We start from the raw sequence: 19,508 nt of genomic DNA on the forward strand, positions 1-19,508 counted from the left end.
GAGGCATTACTTCTTCATGTGGAATAAACATATACTGAGAGTTCACTTAGTGTGGCAGCAGTTCATTTTAAAGTTTATAAAAGAAGACAGAGAGGTCAAGAGGATTAAAAGAAATCAGGTGAAATTTGTTTCATGTTAAACACAGCAGACAAAGCGTATTATGTAAACACACCATTGACCGCCTGCTACGTGCTAAGATGGGCACACGCATCGATATGGCTGAGTCGGAAAACACGCAAGGTGAAAATACACAGTCGGAGAGTGTTTTGTGTTCTAATAAATGTTTAATCTTTGACAAAACTTTGCCCAGTTTGTAAGCTTTTGGGGAAGTCTGAGTGCAAATTAATTTTCAATATTTGTAACTAGTAAGGGTGGTGTGTACTTCTCTTTTTTTGTCTGGCAGGCTGGCCCTGAATGTGCCTTTACATGATGGAGGAAGCTGAGAGAGCACAGGACCCCTTCTTTGGTCTCATGAAATCCAAACTCTTCGGCCCCGACAAAATACCTCAGGTAGAAATAACACATACGCCAGTGCAGCCATGAGCTGTATGTGTGGAATAGAAGGCATGTAACCTTACGTCTGTCACTGAAGTGTATCACAGCTTAAAGGTGCATTATGTAATAAATCTAAGGCAACTGGCCATAAAATCCTCCTAATATGTCACAGAGACTCAGGAATAATGTGCATATAACATACTGAATTGACCAACAACAACAGTACAGCCAAAATATTCGCCTTTTAAAAAAATCGACCGCAAACCATGTTTTGGCATGTGGCGCCACCTACTGCCATCTACCAATCATTGCAGTCAGTAGAGTCTCAGCTGCCAAGCAACCACGGGTTGCCAGTTACGTCTGAGCTACAATGGCGGAGAAAACGAAACCTAAAAGATATTTTGAATTTGAGTGTAATAACCGTTTTTGGCCACATTCTTACATATGGCGCCTTTAACTCAGCTTGCCCATACGTAGACTCCATCACCAGATAACCTGCATTGCATATGCAGTGTTTACTCCCAACAGGAGCAGCATTAATCACGTGTGTCTTTGCTGCATTGTTTGGTGATATAATCAGCTACAGTCAAAGCCACAACTGAGATTAGGTCACATTCATCCTCTCATAGTATACACATACACCTCCATTCAATCGTGTTGGATTCTCAGGGAGAATAAATCATGGCAGAAGACTCTTAGGCGGAGCTTTGAAGCCGTCACTGCTGAACTTTGTCCTCGTCGTTATCTTTTCTTGTGGAAATGTTATCAGCTTTTATGAAGGTCTTATCACTTGTCAACCTATGACCTTGAGTTATACAGGTAAAACAGTTATGATGACATTTTCACATCAGTCTATATCGTAACAGTGGTCCATATTAGCTTGGTGGCACACAGAATTGTCCTCATCGTTGAGATGTTTATTTGTAGACTGCCTTCATGAAAGAAGAGGTGGGCTCACAGCACTCCCTGGTGCCCAGTCCTGACACCACACTTTAAGGGTCACACCATTTTAGCACCAGTTCAGCAACGACCACCCTTTAAAACTCTTATTTCGAGACGGAACATGGTCAAAAACACAACAGCAAATCCTCACTTTAGGGACGAATGTGTATGTTGGACTGTCCTCTGTGCACTCACATCCTTCACGCGCGACCACCGTGCTCTGCTCTCAGCTCTTTGCTGTGTTAAAACCAGGTTTCAGGTCACCTCCTGCTGCCATCACCCGGACAGAGAAGGAGCAGTTTGTCATCATCACCACTGCTGAGATAAACTCACCTTTCAAATCCAGACACAGAAAAGAAACATTGTGGTCATCATTTTTTTAAATATAGCACGCTTAAATTGATTTAACTTGACATAGCACTTTCTCTGGTCCTCTGCAACACAACCTCCACCTGCGAAAACTGAAGGACAAACAAAGATTTCATAGTTTCTCAATTGTAGACTTGTAGATTTTACAACATAAAAGAGTATGTTTATGGATAAATATGGGTAATAATAAATGAGTTCACTTGCTGTTCCCTTTAGTAGTGTGGAGGAAGAATACCTGAATTCACCTGTGGTGCTTTGGGAAAGGAGGTGTTTAACAGTAAATCTCAATATGTCCCCCCCCCCACACACACACACACTATCAGCCTCTTCTCCAGATAACTTGGGGACTGATGATGCTCCTCCTGAAGCATCATTAGTTCCTCAACTACTTTTGACTTGGCTTAATCACATCAATCTCCTCTCAGTTCGATCACACAGATATGCTGCTCATTCCTCTCTTTCTCCACTCGTCATCTTATCAACAGCGTTTCTCTATCAGTGTTTTGAGGGAGATGATCTTCCTGAGGTCACAGCCCGGGAAACTGACCTTTTGATGGATCAACCCAGCCTGTTCTGTCGAGGTTTGCGTCGCTGTCCTTAACGTTTATCTATGTGTGTCATCTAGTGCATACAGATGCAAGTCCAGTTAGCTGCTACATTTGACACTGTGCTGTGGATTTGCAGTGAGTTTAAGAACCAGTGTTATATTGAGTTGTACATCAGTCTTTCAGTGTCTATCTTAATTACATCTGTTCATCATTCAGCTCGGTTGAGCTATTTGCACTGTTGTTAGAATTGGGATATAAAACAGCTCTGCTTTCACTGTGAAGATTAAAAAAAAAAAAAAAGGCTTATTTTCAGGAGACTTTAATTTTAGGGTTGAATGGAGTGGCAACATCTCTCAGTTGGGAAACTTTGCTTTTCTATCAGTGGCACAGTGGTTTAACTGTTTCTCTACCTGCAGTAAATGAGTAAAAAGCAGAATTTAGCTTTTGTAAAACAACATTTATATGGTTTCACATGCATCGTGGATAATCTTCATTGATCGTTGAGTCTTTTTGATTGTCAGTGCGACAGTAAATGCAGTCGATTTCAAGGCGCCATATGTAGGAATGTGGCCAAAAACGGTTACTACGCTCAAATTCAAAATACCTACGTCAGGTTTCGCTTTCGCCGCCATTGTAGCTCAGACGTAACTGGCAGCCCAGTAGCTGAGACTCTACCAACTGCGACTCTACCAACTGCAATGATTGGTAGATGGCAGTAGGTGGCGCCACATGCCAAAACATGATTTAAAAACATAAACATGATTTGCAGTCTGCAAAAGATTTTTTTTGAATGCAAATATTTTGGCTGTACTGTTGTTGTTGGTGAGTTCAGTTTGTTATATGAACATTATTCCTGAGTCTCTGTGACATATTAGGAGGATTTGGTGCCAGTTGCTTTAGATTTATTACATAATGCACCTTTAACAACAGTGAGTGCAATAATGTACAAGGTCATTAAAATATCAACTTCGTTGTTGCAAAGGGAGATATGTATATTTGGTGAGGTTTGAGTTGTTATTGTTGCCAGGCTGAATAAAACAGTAAAGTGAGTGTGCCTACTGGACAAGGCCTCGGGTCAGACAGTGGAGGTTCCTCCAGCAGCTGCTCTAAAAACTGACCCCACTGCAGGTTGCCATGCCAACACCACCCGCGCCAGAGAAAGAGGGAGACCAGGTAATGTCTGTTGGAGAAAGTTATAGGTCAGTGATGCTGGCTGTTGAGGAGATTATACAGTATGCTTTCAGAGGCAAACGTTATATTGTGTTAACTTTTTTAATAATAATCTTAAAATACACTACCGTTCAAAAGTTTGGGGTCATTTTTTCAATGAATATAACATTAAATGAATCAGAAATACACTCTATACATCGTTAATGTGGTAAACTCAACCCACCTAACCCAATCTGGTTTTTAATGGAATATGTACATTTCCAGCAACCATCTCTCCAGTGTTCTAATGGTACATTGTGTTTGCTAATCGCGTTAGAAGGCTATTGGAGGATTAGAAAACCCTCATTATATTAGCACAGCTGGAAATAGTTTTGCTGGTTCTTTGACGAAAGCAAAGTTTGAAGGGCAAAATTATTATTTGGAATAAAAATCATTATTTCTAATATTGCCAATGTCTTGACGATATTTTCTATTCATTTTGCAACTCTTTTGATGAATAAATGTGCGATGTTTTTTAATGGAAAACATTAAAAAAATGTATAGGTGAGCCCAAACTTATAACGATAGTGTATCCATATACAATCCATATACTGTATCTATAATCTAGAAACTGTTCAAATCGAAAAGGGCCTTGCAAAGCATTGACCCATCAACAAGTTAATAAAGTGCACGGGTGAATTTAGAAATAGAACACAGAATTTGCAAATGTATTCTAAATTCTAAGGTAAAGGAAACACTGAGGCGACTGTGACAGATTGTTTCCGATCACGACAGCTCTCGTCAACTTTAATTTACATTCCACTGAGTGACTCACGAGCAGTCTAACTTATCTCGGAAACATGTCACGGAAAGTACATGCGGGTGTGTCAACACATAGACAATGATTCCTGGTTGGTAGCTGTGATGTCCTTTCACAGAGCCAGGACTGTAAACAGGTTAAGTGTGTTACTCTGCCGTCAGGTCACCACTGTGTGTTCGCTCAGGTCCAGATCTCTGTACACACACTGGCAATGAAAGACCAGATTGGAATCCCACAGGCTGAGATACTTCACCTGGTACAGAGACACACTGGCATGCATTCACCCTGCCATACAAATGACTGTCAGTGAGCACTTATTTAGGACACGATGGAAACACTGGGATGGCCTCCCTTCGCTCTCCAAACAGCCTCACTTCCCAGCAAGGGTAGAATTTATGCCTTTGAGATTGTGGCGACAGATTTTCACATACAAGAATTCCGTTCCCGCTGGTTCCATTTTCATTTGAAAACATTCTGGACAGATGTGTGAAAATGATGACGCAGGTACCCGCACTTACCTCCTGTCTGGTTCTTATCAGACATGATTTGACACAATCAGCCGTGAACAAAATACTTTCGCTTTCACTTTGTTATCAGTCTCACGACAAAAATCTTATTCTCACCGTGTACCATTGTCATTTCTTGTGAGACGTGCTTTCTGAGAGTAAACTACAGAGGACAAAAACAGCTTCCTGTTTCTTGATTCTATGTCACATGATCAATTTTGTGAGTGGACACCAGTGTGATTGACAGGGATTATCGACAGCTGTGAATTTCCAATAGCATAAACTGTCATGGCGCTGGTTCAATCACCACTTTTGAGGCTTCACAAAGAGAGTTCACATCCAATCTATGATCGGTTGATTGATTAATTGGTTGGCCCAGGTAATTGGGCTGATATTTGTCATTTTCTAATAATCAGCATTGGCCTTTTATTGTTTCTTAGTAAGAGCAGACATAACATGTAGACTGGATAAACAAACCATTGGTGTTCAATAACTGATAAATATTTTATCAGATTGAGGGGGAAAAACATTTTGCTCTTCAATTATTGATCATCAGCTGCCCTGATTTCTAAAAACGTGGCTTTAGAAAAACCCATTTCAGTCGAACTCTACAGTCTTAGGTCTGAACACAGATTGTCTTTGTTTGGAGACACCATTTTCAAATGAAAACAGTAGCAGCGTGGATGTAGCGTCTGCTCCATGTTGACATGATCACTCACTGCAGCTTTGTCAGCAGCTTTTATCTCCCTGGCGTTCTGTTCAGACGTGGTGACTGTAGAGGACACTGATGATCACTGAACTCTCTGTTAAGGTCATTAAACCAGTTTGAGATTGATTTTTGTGACAAGGAGAATTATCATGCTTTTAGAGGAAGTTGCCATGTATGTCTCTCTGTCCTTATCTTCACTCATTCCTTCTTTAAATTCACTCTGTAGTCTTAACACTCACTCAGTCTGAGGTCTTGCTGAACACCTGATCAGCACTTCAGCGCCCCCTGTGGAGATTGGAACATCCACGCTACTGACTTACAAATGTTTTCTTTAATAATTCTCTTCTGCTGCTTTTCCAATACATGGTCCCACCTCGCCTTAGCAAAGCATGGCCCGACTCTACGCCTTTGGTTGGTTTTCCATTACAGTCATCACAGCACAGCTGCATGAAACTGCCGTGACCTAGTTTTATATGCGACACTCGCAAACTTTTGACATATAAAGCAGATATTTTTCGGTGTACTGAATCATTAGAATCAGTTTTGATTCTGATGATTCTAATTGATTCTTTTGTTGATTCTAAGAAAAAGATTTGTTCAACACTTCCTGCATGACCAGAGCACAGACTCCTCTGACACTGAAATACAAACAAGAGGTCGCTCACGATTGCAGGCTTTCGGCAGTGCTGGCTGACTCCTCTGTTAAATATTGAGATTTTAGACATTTCCGTTCTAAATGTTGGAGATTAACGCAAGTTTTCAGGATTTTTAAAGGTGCCATATGTAAGAATGTGGCCAAAAATGGTTACTACATTCAAATTCAAAATACAGAGGTCTTTTAGGTTTAATTTTTTGACGTTAGTGGCAATCCGTGGTTGCTCTGCAACTGAGATTCTAAGGACTGCAATGATTGGTAGACGGCGGTAGGTGGCGCCACATGCCAAACCATGATTTCAAAACATAAACATGATTTGTAGTCTGCAAAATATTTTTTTTAATGCAAATATTTTGGCTGTACTGTTGTTGTTGGTGAGTTCAGTTTGTGCCATTACAGTCACATCTATGGAAAACAGGACTATCATTACCAAAGTCAGAATAAAGCAGAAAACAAATAAATATGTAAATAAATGAAGTAAAAGAAGATGGATAGATAAATAATATTTGATGTTACCTACACAAATAGACATACACATAGTATATAAGTAGTAATAAGGATTTGAACGAAATCTGTTTGGCCAAAAGGACCAGTTCATTAAAATAATTCCACAGTTTCAGAGTCAAATTGGTATAATAATTCATGTATTTGCATAATTCTGCAGGGAATAAACTGAACCTCTTTCAAAAACTCATTCTGCAAAAGTGCAGTGTGTTTAGAGACACTAGAGCATAAGTCATCATAAACTATGGAAGAGGTTTGTCACTTTTAATAGTGTTGATCACAGCAAACCTCAGCCCCGGTGCAGAAAATACAAATAATGTCCAAAATCCCTCCTCAGCCTTTCCCCATGCTGACCTCCAGTTGCTATGGAAACAGTGTGCCATGCTCACTGCCCTGCCTGCAAAAGAGGAAAAGCAAAGTGGGGAAATGGAAGAGGAAGATGAGGGGGCAAGAGGCGACTCTGAGCGGGACAGAGAAGAAACGCTCAAACGTGAAGCAGACCAGTGCGTGTGTTTTTTAACTGACTGAATTATTTCACTTTTTCTTTCACGTCCTCTCCTGAATTGCTTAATAATAAACTTCAATTAAAACGCACTGCCTGTGGAGGCAAGCTGATTAAAAAACAAATCTCACCACAGAACACTTTCATGTTAATATCTGAGACAGGATTATAAAGCTATAACGCTACAGTAATAAAAGTTTATTCCGCTCGCCCTGCAGCCGCAGCCTGCTGGAACTCTGTGTTTTCAGTCCAGTGGTCAGACAAATGAGATTATAAACCCTGTGTTGATGTCATGAATCTCAGTCGCTCTCTTGCTTACAGATATCCAGTGAGTCAGGCACTGCAACCCTCAGAGGGCTCGAGTAAGAATCATCATCTCTCACTCTCACTCAGATACACTGCAACAGTTTTTCAGAAACGCCCATTGTTTACTCTTTGCGTTTCTGTGTGTTTAGATTAGATATGAACCTGGACATGTCCAAAGAGGACAAATCTGGAAGTGATGTGATCACGCCCATTGGCAGATGGTGAGTCTCTGACGTATAGAGACAAGACAGACATTTATATAGGATGGATGGGATAGATCGGTGCGTGTGTACTTGCATTTCTGTTCATTTTTTAGGACCTTGTCAGGACCAGTTGTCCTCATAGACCAAAACTAAGGGCTAAGCTATTCAAATTGTGGGGGGGGATTTTTGTGTGTGTGTGTGTGGGGGTGTGTGTGTGTGTGTGTGTGTGTGTGCTGGTCTCCTCAGGGGAACGCTCCTCCACAGATGGCGCCCATGCCTGAGGCACGCACACGAACACACACACAAACACGCACACCTTGGTTCACCATGATCTTCCTCCCTCCACATTACTCACAAGATGTAATGATTTAGTGGCGTGGACCCGAAAGCAGACGGAGACGGAAAGCTATTTCAAAACAATATAAATTTATTTACAAAAAATGTGTAACATAAAACGACTTCCCAAAAGTGGGAAGCGATAGGGGATAGATGGAGGAATAGGAGGAAAATTGTCCTTGCAGCTACTGCGGGGGTGACTCGGCAGGTCGGCGGAAATCCAGAGTGGAAACAACTCACGAACGTGGCACAGGAGATCCCAGGAGAATAGGGAGACCGGAACAGCCAAGGAGTTGAAGACCAGCAGGAGACGTGACGACCTGGAGCGGAGACGAACGGGTAAGTAACTTTGTAAGGTAAGTACAGCGAGAGAGCTAACAGCATGTCTTTACCCATGTAAGTTTGAAAACGATCTGACACCGGTGAGGAGAAATGGCTCCGCCTTTAAGCCCTGCTGATTATACATCTGATGCAGGTGAGGAGGAGCCGCGCAGGTGCAAGTGATCACCGGTGTCTGGGAACTGGGTCAGCCACGCCCCCTGCAGAGTCAGAGGAGAGGGGAAAGAGCAGCAGCCACAAAAAACAACACTAATAATAAAATTGAGGAGAAGGTGCAGGTGGAATCGTAACAGTACCTCCCCCTCAAAGAGCGCCTCCTGGCGCTAGGCCAGGCTTATCCGGGTGGGTCCGATGGAAGTCCCTCAGCAAGTCTTTGTCCAGGATGAAATGGCGTGGGACCCAAGATCTCTCCTCCGGGCCGTACCCCTTCCAGTCGACGAGGTACTGGTGACCCCGGCCCCTGCGTCGGCTGTCCAGGATACGCCTGGCTGTGTAGGCCTCCCCCCCGTCGATAAACCTGGGTGGAGGAGGAGGGTTGGAGGGTGGGACCAGGTCCGACTCCTCCACTGGTTTTAGGAGTGAGACGTGGAAGGTCGGGTGGACTCGTAAAGCTCTAGGAAGCTTCAGGCGGGCGGCGGACCTGTTGACCATCCGCTCGATGATGAACGGCCCAATGAAACGAGGTGCCAACTTCCGGGACTCGACCTGCAGGGGAAGGTCTTTAGAGGACAGCCATACCTTTTGTCCCGGGCGATAATCTGGAGCCGGGATGCGGTGGCGATTGGCCTGCCTCTGGCTCTGGATGGAAGATCGTTGAAGGGATGACCGGACCTGTCTCCACACCGCGTGGCACCGGCGAAGGTAGGTCTGGACAGAAGGAACGGCGACCTCCTCCTCCTGGAAGTCGAAGAGGGGTGGTTGGTAGCCCAGGGTCGCCATGAATGGAGAGATGCCGGTAGATGCGGAGACCAGGGAATTGTGCGCGTATTCCACCCATGGAAGCATGGAACTCCAGGAGGCGGGGTGGCGGGCGGCGACACAACGAAGGGCACTCTCCATGCTCTGGTTGGCCCGTTCTGTTTGGCCGTTAGACTGGGGGTGATAGCCCGACGTGAGGCTGGTGGACGCCCCCAGCGCCGAGCAGAACGCCTTCCAGACCTGGGAGGTGAACTGAGGCCCTCTGTCCGAGACGATGTCCTGCGGGAACCCGTGGAGTCTGAAGACGTGTTCGACCAGTAGGTCCCCCGTCTCGATGGCAGTTGGGAGCTTGGTGAGCGGTATATAGTGGACGGACTTCGAAAACCGGTCCACCACCGTCAGGACCGTGGTGTTTAGGCGAGACGGTGGTAGACCAGTAACGAAGTCCACCGCAATGTGGGACCAGGGACGACGTGGGATGGAGAGTGGCTGCAGGAGACCAGCTGGAGGGCGGTTCGAGGTCTTCCCTCGGGCACAGACGGGACAGGCTCGGACGAACTCGGCAGTGTCCTGAGGCATGGAGGACCACCAAAATCGCTGGCGGAGGAACCGGAGAGTGCGATTGAGGCCGGGATGACATGTGAGCTTAGAGCCATGCGCCCACTGTAACACCTCCGAACGTGCCGCGCCCGGGACGAAGAGCCGATTGGGAGGACCGTCCCCTGGGTCTGGTTCCTCTCTTTGGGCTAGACGAACCCTCTCCTCCACCGGCCAGGAAGCGGCTCCCACGATGCAAGCTGGGGGAATGATCGGCTCGGGAGACAGAGAAGGTGGATCAGGTGAGAATAGTCGTGATAGTGCGTCCGGTTTAACGTTCCTTGACCCAGGTCGGAAGGTAAGGGTAAAAACAAATCTCCCCAGGAACAGGGCCCAACGTGCCTGCCTGGAGTTGAGACGTTTAGCGTCTCGTAAATAAGATAAGTTTTTATGGTCTGTCCAAACGATAAAAGGAAAAGACGCACCTTCCAACCAGTGCCGCCACTCTTGGAGTGCCAGCACGACCGCCAACAGCTCCCTGTTCCCCACGTCATAGTTCGCCTCGGCCGGAGAAAGGCGTCGGCTGAAGAAAGCGCATGGGTGCAGCTTTTGGTCGGCAGGCGAGCGTTGTGAGAGAACGGCTCCCACTCCAGTGTCGGAGGCGTCGACCTCGACAACAAACTGTAGGGAAGAGTCAGGGTGGGAGAGGATAGGTGCAGATGTGAACAGTACCTTGAGTCTCTGGAAGGAGTTCTCGGCGTCATCGGACCAGCAGAATGGTTGCAGCGGAGAGGTGAGTCGAGTGAGGGGTCCAGCCACCTTGCTGTAGTCCCGGATGAATCGCCGGTAGAAGTTCGCGAAACCCAGGAATCGCTGCAGCTGCTTCCGGTTGGAGGGGGTCGGCCAGTCCCTCACCGCACTGATCTTGGCCGGATCTGGAGACAGCTTACCCTGGTCGATAATGAAGCCTAGGAACGGAACTGATGAAGCGTGGAAGACGCACTTCTCTGCCTTGGCATACAGTTTGTTCTCCAGCAGTCTTTGCAGCACCATGCGGACATGCTGGACGTGTTCCTGCTCGGACTCCGAGAAGATGAGGATGTCATCCAAATACACGAACAGGAATTTGTCCAGCATGTCACGCAGAATGTCATTGACTAGGTGCTGAAAGACTGCTGGAGCGTTTGTTAATCCAAAAGGCATGACAAGGTATTCAAAATGTCCCATTGGCGTGTTGAAGGCGGTCTTCCATTCATCGCCCTCTCTGATGCGAACCAGATGGTACGCGTTGCGAAGGTCGAGTTTGGAAAATATTTTAGCCTTGCACAGAGGGCTGAAGGCAGCGTCCATAAGCGGCAGCGCGTATTTGTTGTGGACCGTGATCTCATTGAGACCACGATAGTCGATACACGGGCGCAGGGTACCATCTTTCTTCTGAACGAAGAAGAAACCGGCTCCGACAGGGGATGAAGAGGGACGAATGAGACCAGCGGCCAGAGACTGGTTGACGTATTCCTCCATGCATGAGCGTTCGGTCTGGGAGAGGTTATACAGCCGTCGGGAAGGTAATGTGGACCCCGGAAGCAGGTCAATGCCGCAGTCGTATGGTCGATGGGGAGGAAGTGAGAGAGCCAAGTCCTTGGAGAACACCTCCCCGAGGTCGTGGTACGCCGCCGGAATCGTGGAAAGATCTGGTGGCTTGGGAACCGGAACCGGAGAGGTCGAAGGAGCGGGCAGTGCTGAGCGGAGGCAGCGGGAGTGACATGGAACGCTCCAGCTGGAGAGTTGCCCAGACGACCAGTCGAACCGGGGATTGTGGAGCGCCAACCAGGGCAGGCCCAGCACGATCGGGGAGGAAGACGACGGAATCAGGAACAATTGAAGCAGCTCGTGGTGGTTGCCGGACAGGACCAGGGCGATGGGTCTGGTGCGAAGAGTGATTGTGGCCAGGATCTTGCCGTCGAGGTCGTGGATCTCCTTCGGAGTCTCGAGCGGGATCGTGGGGATCCCGGCCTGGAGGGCAGTGTCCAAGTCCAGGAAACAGTCGTCTGCGCCAGAATCGACCAGACAGGGGAGCGTGATCGACTTCTGGTCCCACCGGAGTTGACCTGGGAGGATCACACGTCTCTTTGTGGCACGGGAAACGGCACCGCCTGCCAACACTCCTGCGTGTGTCGGAGGGCTTAGTCCTTTTGGGCGTACTGGACAGTTTGCCCGTTGATGGCCCAGTTCGCCGCAGTAGAGGCAGGCCCCGCTTCTCACCCTCACCGTCCGCTCCGCGGAGGTGAGTCGAGTACGCCCCAGCTGCATCGGTTCAGGTGAACCAGGAAAGGTAGAAAAAGGAGGCAGAGGAATGGGAACCGGATTGTGGGGACGTGAGTGGCTAGTGACGCGCCGGCTACTCGCCGTTCTCTCTCGATCCCTCTCCTCGATGCGATTATCGAGCATGATACACAAGGCAATGAGTGAATCTAAATCGTGGGCGTCGTTCCGTGTTGCTAGTTCATCGCGTATTTCTCTATTCAGATTTCTAACGAACATAGCGCGCAGCGCCGCGTCGTTCCACGAACTCTCCGCAGCGTGAATGCGGAACTGAATAGAAAAATCAGCCACCGATGAATTACCCTGTTTGGTGTTGATTAGTTTGGAGGAAATATCGGACTCCTGAGGAGAGTGATCGAAAACTTTGCACAACTGGCTGGTGAACGACGAGTAACTAACTGAAGCGGGGGCTGCGTTGGATAGCGTGGCCGTTGCCCACTGAGCGGCTCGCCCCGACAATAAGTTTACCACGAAGGCAATTCTGGCGTTGTCATCGGGGTAGGTGCGTGGTTGTAAGCTAAAAACTAGCGAACATTGAAAAAGGAAGCTTGTGCATTTACCAATCTCCCCGGAGAATCGTTCGGGGATGGGAACAAAAGGTTCCCGCGGCGAACTAGTGGAAGTGGCTAAGCTAGCGCTACTAGCCGCAACTACCCGCTCCGCGCTAGCGGACACGGAAGTGGCGGAGGCTACGGGAGGGTTAGCCGACCTAGCAGCATTAGCCATGAGTTCGCGGAGTGAAAGGGAGACCTTCGAAAGCATCTGACTATGGCGCCCGATGAGTACGCCCTGGGCGGAAATAGCCTGCTTAAACGCGTCAACGTCCGCCGGGTCCATGTTGGTCAGATCGTTATGTAATGATTTAGTGGCGTGGACCCGAAAGCAGACGGAGACGGAAAGCTATTTCAAAACAATATAAATTTATTTACAAAAAATGTGTAACATAAAACGACTTCCCAAAAGTGGGAAGCGATAGGGGATAGATGGAGGAATAGGAGGAAAATTGTCCTTGCAGCTACTGCGGGGGTGACTCGGCAGGTCGGCGGAAATCCAGAGTGGAAACAACTCACGAACGTGGCACAGGAGATCCCAGGAGAATAGGGAGACCGGAACAGCCAAGGAGTTGAAGACCAGCAGGAGACGTGACGACCTGGAGCGGAGACGAACGGGTAAGTAACTTTGTAAGGTAAGTACAGCGAGAGAGCTAACAGCATGTCTTTACCCATGTAAGTTTGAAAACGATCTGACACCGGTGAGGAGAAATGGCTCCGCCTTTAAGCCCTGCTGATTATACATCTGATGCAGGTGAGGAGGAGCCGCGCAGGTGCAAGTGATCACCGGTGTCTGGGAACTGGGTCAGCCACGCCCCCTGCAGAGTCAGAGGAGAGGGGAAAGAGCAGCAGCCACAAAAAACAACACTAATAATAAAATTGAGGAGAAGGTGCAGGTGGAATCGTAACACAAGAGCTCTTAATAAACACTTAGCAGAAGCACGGCTCCATTTAAATCATTAAGATGCATGAAGTGAACACACTCGGTGTATAATTAGTCATGTCAAGGTTTTAATGCTCTTCAACATGTATTAATAGTAATAGATAATACTCAGGGAACTTGTTGCTTAGTGTTTTTTTTTCCACTTCGGACTCCTGAGTCTGGCTCTGTATATGTATGTGTGTAATGCTTGACTTGTATCTGTACACCATGAATGTTCTTCATGTTTACAAGCACAACCTTTTTTTGCGAGGTCTAAATCAAGACTGGAAAAGCAAAAACTCACTTTACATGCAGTGAAAATGCAGATCATACTGTTTTGATGTCTCTCCTCCTCAGGTCTGCTCTCTGCTGGACAGGTGACTGTACAACAGGCTGAACCCGACAGCACCATGACCATAAACCTTGCAGCAGTCAGGATGGAAGCGTGAACTCAGGCAGTGCTCACCTTATTTAGTTAAAGGCGCCATATGTAAGAATGTGGCCAAAAACCGTTACTACATTCAAATTCAAAATACCGAGGTCTTTTAGGTTTTTGGTAGATGGCGGTAGGTGACGCCACATGCAAAACATGATTTCAAAACATAAACATGATTTGAGGTCTGCAAAACATTTTTTGAATGCAAATATTTTGGCTGTACTGTTGTTGTTGGTGAGTTCAGTTTGTTATATGAACATTATTCCTGACTGTGACATATTAGGCCAGTTACCTTTAAATATGACTGCAACTTTGTTAAAGCCTGCTTTTTTTTTATTATCATCTCATGGTTTGATGGCACACTAGTCCTCACTAGTTCTCAGAAAAATGCTTATGCTGTTGTGTTTAAAAAAAATAAATAAAAATGTTAACATGAATTTTTAACATATTTTTACTGAATTAATCCATGTGATTTTAACCAGGGTTTCTTATATGTAAACTTTCTTTCTACTTCAGTCTTCAACATTTTTATATTTTTACACATTTAGACTTTTAAATACATTTGTGGGTCTAAAGGGTTATGACGCTGACAGTTTTACTTTTTACCTTTTGAATGAAATTTTTAATATATGAGTCAATACAATAACTCAAAATTGTTCAAGTGTTTTACCTATATCTTTATTCTTTGTGCAGTAAATCAATGCATTCTGCAAATTATGTACAAAAATCAGAGTGTTTATAAGACGAGTCATTTCCACAGCATTACACTGGTGGATAAGCACAGGTCAACATTTATTTATGCCTGTGACAATATACTGAGACAAGTCTGAGAGAAACTTTTAGTCCCAATTTATATCAACATGTTGCTGCTAGAGTTTGTGATAGTCAGGTTGTGGCAGCAAAGTAGAAAATGTCTTTCTTCCTTGCTACATCATGATCTGTTTCACATCTACTGGACCTACAAATGGTCCACCACTTTCTCTCCTTTTTCTCTGCTTCACTCAGTGAAGAGGTTAATGCCTTGCTCAACAACAGCAGTGGACTGCTGCTGCTGCTGCTGCTGCTGCTGCTGCTGCTGCTGCTGTATTGGTGACACGCAGCAGAACATAGCGTACGTGTGACTCCTCTGTGGCACAGTGCTGGGACATCAGAGCACAGCCTAAAGGTAAACAAGCCAAAAACTCCTCTGATGTCATCACTACTGACCAACACACAGTCAGTCATTCATGAAAATGATGCACACACTTGCACAAATGTGATTTATGACGAAATTCTAATCCGTCAACAATATCAGTTCAAATCTCAGAAAAACAACCTTTTCGTAAATTCACGTTCTTCCATAAAGCAAGGCCCTTTCCTAAAGGTCATACTGCAGCCTTATTCTAAAGCTATGAAAACCAAACTATTTCTATATTAAAACAATTTTACAAGCTTGCAATCAAACTAGTTGATCGTATAATCACTTTTCTGCAAGAAAGTCAACAAAATATTACACTCCAAACTGTTAAAGCCCCAAAAGGTTGATTGTATTTGACACACGGGGCTCAGCCAAGATATCACCTTACAGAGATTTTTATGTCCAATAACAATATGCAACCTTGAATATCGACACAGATACTGATAGGTTAATTCAAACAATTAACCTGTTGATAATTTACCACTGCGCTATAACCAGCTATTTCAACAACATAACAGACAAGAGAGTGAAGTATTGAGTGTTTATCTCAGGTTTAATGATCATGTATGAATTCACTTTTTTCTGCTTCCTGAGGTCCGATCCACTGATTATATCTGCTGCTGCTACTTAGTAATGAACTGGCTCATCTCTATAAGATCCTTTATTTTTTTTTTTTTTTTTTTTTTTTACAAACAGGTAGTGATCCTGATATGCCAGGTGTGTCAAAATGGGGGCCTGCGGGCCATATGGAGCCCCCCAATCAATTATAAGGAGCCCCCCTCCTTATGTCTCATATAAGAGGACTGGCACTTACTTTGCCCTCACTTCATTCACATTCAACACTCAATGACGTGTAAGATCGTTTAGGGCTTTAATTGCGGTCGTCAATGTTATTATTGACTTATTTTCAATGAAGTTAATAGATTTGTTTTTATTTAGCCTTCCATTCCCAGACAAGCACTTTAATTTGGAAATTCTGTTAGATATCATCTTGAATATTGCTCATATTGCTCACCCGCTACTGACTTTTTCTCTCACCCAGCCCCCTCTTGACCAGACTAGTCGCTCATTGGTCGCTCATCAAAACAACATGAATCCCATTTCAAATATAACCTCTGACACGACCAAACCTTTACATCATCCGCCGCGCGCGGTGCCGACGTGAAGCTGCTTCTCTGTGTGAGAGCGTTTTCTTGTGGCTGCCCACAGAATGTGACACCACGGCGAGTCCAGAGTGCTGAGTTTAGTGAGAGAACACGTGCGAGCGCGCGTGTGCGTGTGTTTTCCCTCTCAAGTCAGTAACATCAAGAACACATTTTTCATGTGGTGCATCACTGCCATCCACCAATATATCAACCTCCTGTTTACCTGAACTGCAAGAGCGTCCCAATAACCGCTCATAAATCTGCTGTCCACACTGAACCTGCAGTGACCTCATGACATTTCATCCAATGCTCTGTTAACAAATTTCCATCCATTTTCTACCACTTTATAGCAGGGGGGGGGGAGCTGTGCCAATCTCAGCCGGCATAGGGCGATAGGCGGGGTACACCCAGGACGGATCGCCAGTCCATCACAGGGCCACACAGAGACAAATTCACACCTACAGTCAAAGGTGTCCAATTTACCCCATATTGCATGTTTTTAGACAGTGGGAGGAAGCCGGAGAACCCAAAGAAAAGCCATGCACACATGGGGAGAACATGCAAACTCCATGCAGAAAGACCCTTTTTTTTTCGACCGGGGCTCGAACTCAGGTCTTCTTGCTGAAAAGATGTATCCATTTATTATAATAAAAGTACCTAAATATGAAATATGAAGAAGTTGAGAACAGATATATGCTCAAATTTAGTCTTGACGTCAACCCGGCTGAGTCACTCTGATAATCCACACAAACACCTCCCAGTACAAACACATACCATCTGTCCATCAGCCCTGTGACAGTCTAATAAACCTCACAAGTGAGTGACACATAACGCACATCCTCACCAGCTGCTTATATCAGCCAGGAGCGCCTGAGCAGACGTCTGCATGAGTTGGACACACACAGCATCAGAGGAGGCAAAGCTGAGACTCATCGGCCCAGAGAGCAACAAACTGCATCAACTCTCTCTATCGATACAGAGAAAAGGTGTCAGAGGGAGAAGGACGAGAGGAAGCATCGCACTTCTTTTTTTTTTAAGATTAAAAAAGATACAAGGGTCAAGCTGGCGGGAGATGAGACAAAGAACATGTCGGAGGAGGGAGACGGCTCAGGAGACAGGGAGTCTCCCGGGCCACATGACAAGACGGTGCGTGTGGAAGTGGAGTGGGACATCCCCATGTCGGTGACGCTGCCCGTCCAGGTGCAAGCTGACCCCGCACAGCAGCCCTTCCCCTTCCTGGACACGACACTGGCCGACCTGGGCATCCAGGAGTGAGTGAGCTCTGATAAAGTGTGACTGTAGAAGTCCTTAAAAGCAATTTTCAGATTCATTGACAGGTGTGTCTACAGGTCAGAGGTGAAGGAGAGGGTGGTGTGGGTTGACACCAAGAAGACGCAGGTGAAGAACAAAGCAGGGAAGCTGAAGGAGAAGGAGATCACCATCCTGGAGGTAGAAGAGGAAAAACATTTTTTTACTATACAGTTTGGTACGATTTTGGAAGTGTAGTGTACTAAAATTACTGTATTAACATATTTATATGCAAAGCAATAGCTTGGTAATGATAAAAGGTGTGTGGGACTTAAGTTTAACTATTAATTATAATTTTCACTTTATTACCTAGATATTACTTAAGAAATGACATGTATATTAGCTGGACTTACTATAATATAACCACGATATTAAAAGAATTCAGACTATACTATAACATGTTACTTTCACGTAATGTAAAATGTTACCAACATTTTCTGTTCCGACAAAAAAGTGCAGCAATGCCTTTTTCTCCTTTTTTCAGAGGAGGAAAAGCACAGGTTTAAAATCGTCAAAGGAAACCATGGCCGAGTTCCATTTAGCTGCCACAGATTCAGTGCCCGTTCTGATTCTCTGGCACACTTCCCTGACAAATTCATGTCAAGAATCCATCATCTCTCGGGTGTAAACGGCCCCAAAATAAAAGTAAATTACACGTTTGATTTGTGATTCCTGTAGGTGCGAGTGAAGGCCCAGAAGCCCGGAGATACAGAGCTACAGGAGGTGCTTTACAGCACCGAGGCCCACACTGACCGCTCCTTCTGTCGCAGTGGAATGGACATTCTGCCCTGGAAACAGAGAAGCACAGGTCTGGGAGCAGTTTTGTGTGACAGTATTTGTTTTTGTTGTAACACTGCTGCAAAAGTGAGTTGACCCAGCTGTGATCTCTGAGAAAACGGCTGAACTGTGAGACTGATGTGGATCACAACAGTGTGTTACAGCCTCAGGCAGAGGTGATGACATCAGCCCCAAAACATTACATCAGCGCCTGAATAAAAATCTGTGGACGCCAGCAGTCACAGGAATCTGTGAAAATCTGCTGGACTTGTCCCGGTGTTAGTTTCCTCTGTATTATTCAATTTCAGGCATCTTCACAGTTTAGCAAGTCTAAGAATATATCAGATTTCAGGAAATATAAAAACACTGTCCTAAAGTGGTTATTTATTGTCATTTAATGGCACCTCTCTGTGTTTGCGTAGGGGAGAGCGAGCTGTCGCCGGTGCAGATGACGATGGCGTTGGAAAACAAGCAGCCTGACCTGAAGGAGCCGCAAAGTCAGCGGGAGATCTGACGGAAAAACAAATAAGACAGCTGAAAAAAAATCACGGGGAAAGCCTTAATCGCACATGAAAACTTCAAAATAATGTAATGGAAATCACTTACCAGCTGACGGCTAGATTCAAAATCTCAGAAAAGAAAGATGATTGCATGTTGGCTCGTGGCTTGCGGGCCACACACGGATGTCATGGGGCCCTGACACTTAATATATGAGTTGGTTTTTTTTATTAATAGATTAATTTTACATCATAAATATGTTTATATTGTGAACTATAACTAACATAAATATTGTCATTTCAATGTCTTTTTCTCAAAGGATTTGGCTTTTTTTCCCCCACTTGATCAGCCCTCTACTGACACTACTAGACACTCAAGATCATTTGCATTTGAGAACCCTGAGGTTAACGTGACCGTTCACCTAACTCAACATTTTGATTTTTAATAGGGAAGTGTGCATCAGTGCAGAGGATTCACAAAGTGAGGCAGAGATGAACAGCTTCATATTAACTGCATGGAAAAGTTACATTAAAA

The 19,508-nt window shown here is 45.3% G+C and overlaps 2 protein-coding genes across 2 annotated transcripts; both read left to right on the plus strand.

The window, feature by feature from the left end:
* Positions 1–429: 429 nt before the first annotated feature.
* On the plus strand, positions 430–7,861 carry rec8b (REC8 meiotic recombination protein b; the record flags this gene model as incomplete). The annotated part of the gene is made up of 8 exons (XM_083901782.1): positions 430–510; positions 1,423–1,489; positions 1,690–1,760; positions 2,306–2,387; positions 3,466–3,527; positions 7,058–7,200; positions 7,655–7,726; positions 7,822–7,861. The coding sequence occupies 8 exons, from the start codon at positions 430–432 to the stop codon at positions 7,859–7,861; spliced, it is 618 nt and encodes a 205-aa protein (XP_083757908.1).
* A 9,616-nt stretch (positions 7,862–17,477) lies between these two features.
* Positions 17,478–18,990, plus strand: LOC310937500 (uncharacterized protein; the record flags this gene model as incomplete). The annotated part of the gene is made up of 4 exons (XM_083901783.1): positions 17,478–17,662; positions 17,741–17,840; positions 18,378–18,507; positions 18,899–18,990. 4 exons carry the CDS (start codon positions 17,478–17,480, stop codon positions 18,988–18,990), a joined length of 507 nt encoding a protein of 168 aa, XP_083757909.1.
* Positions 18,991–19,508: the final 518 nt, after the last annotated feature.

This window comes from Microchirus variegatus (assembly GCF_963457635.1).
Source record: "Microchirus variegatus genome assembly, chromosome: 15".
Taxonomy (NCBI): domain Eukaryota; kingdom Metazoa; phylum Chordata; class Actinopteri; order Pleuronectiformes; family Soleidae; genus Microchirus; species Microchirus variegatus.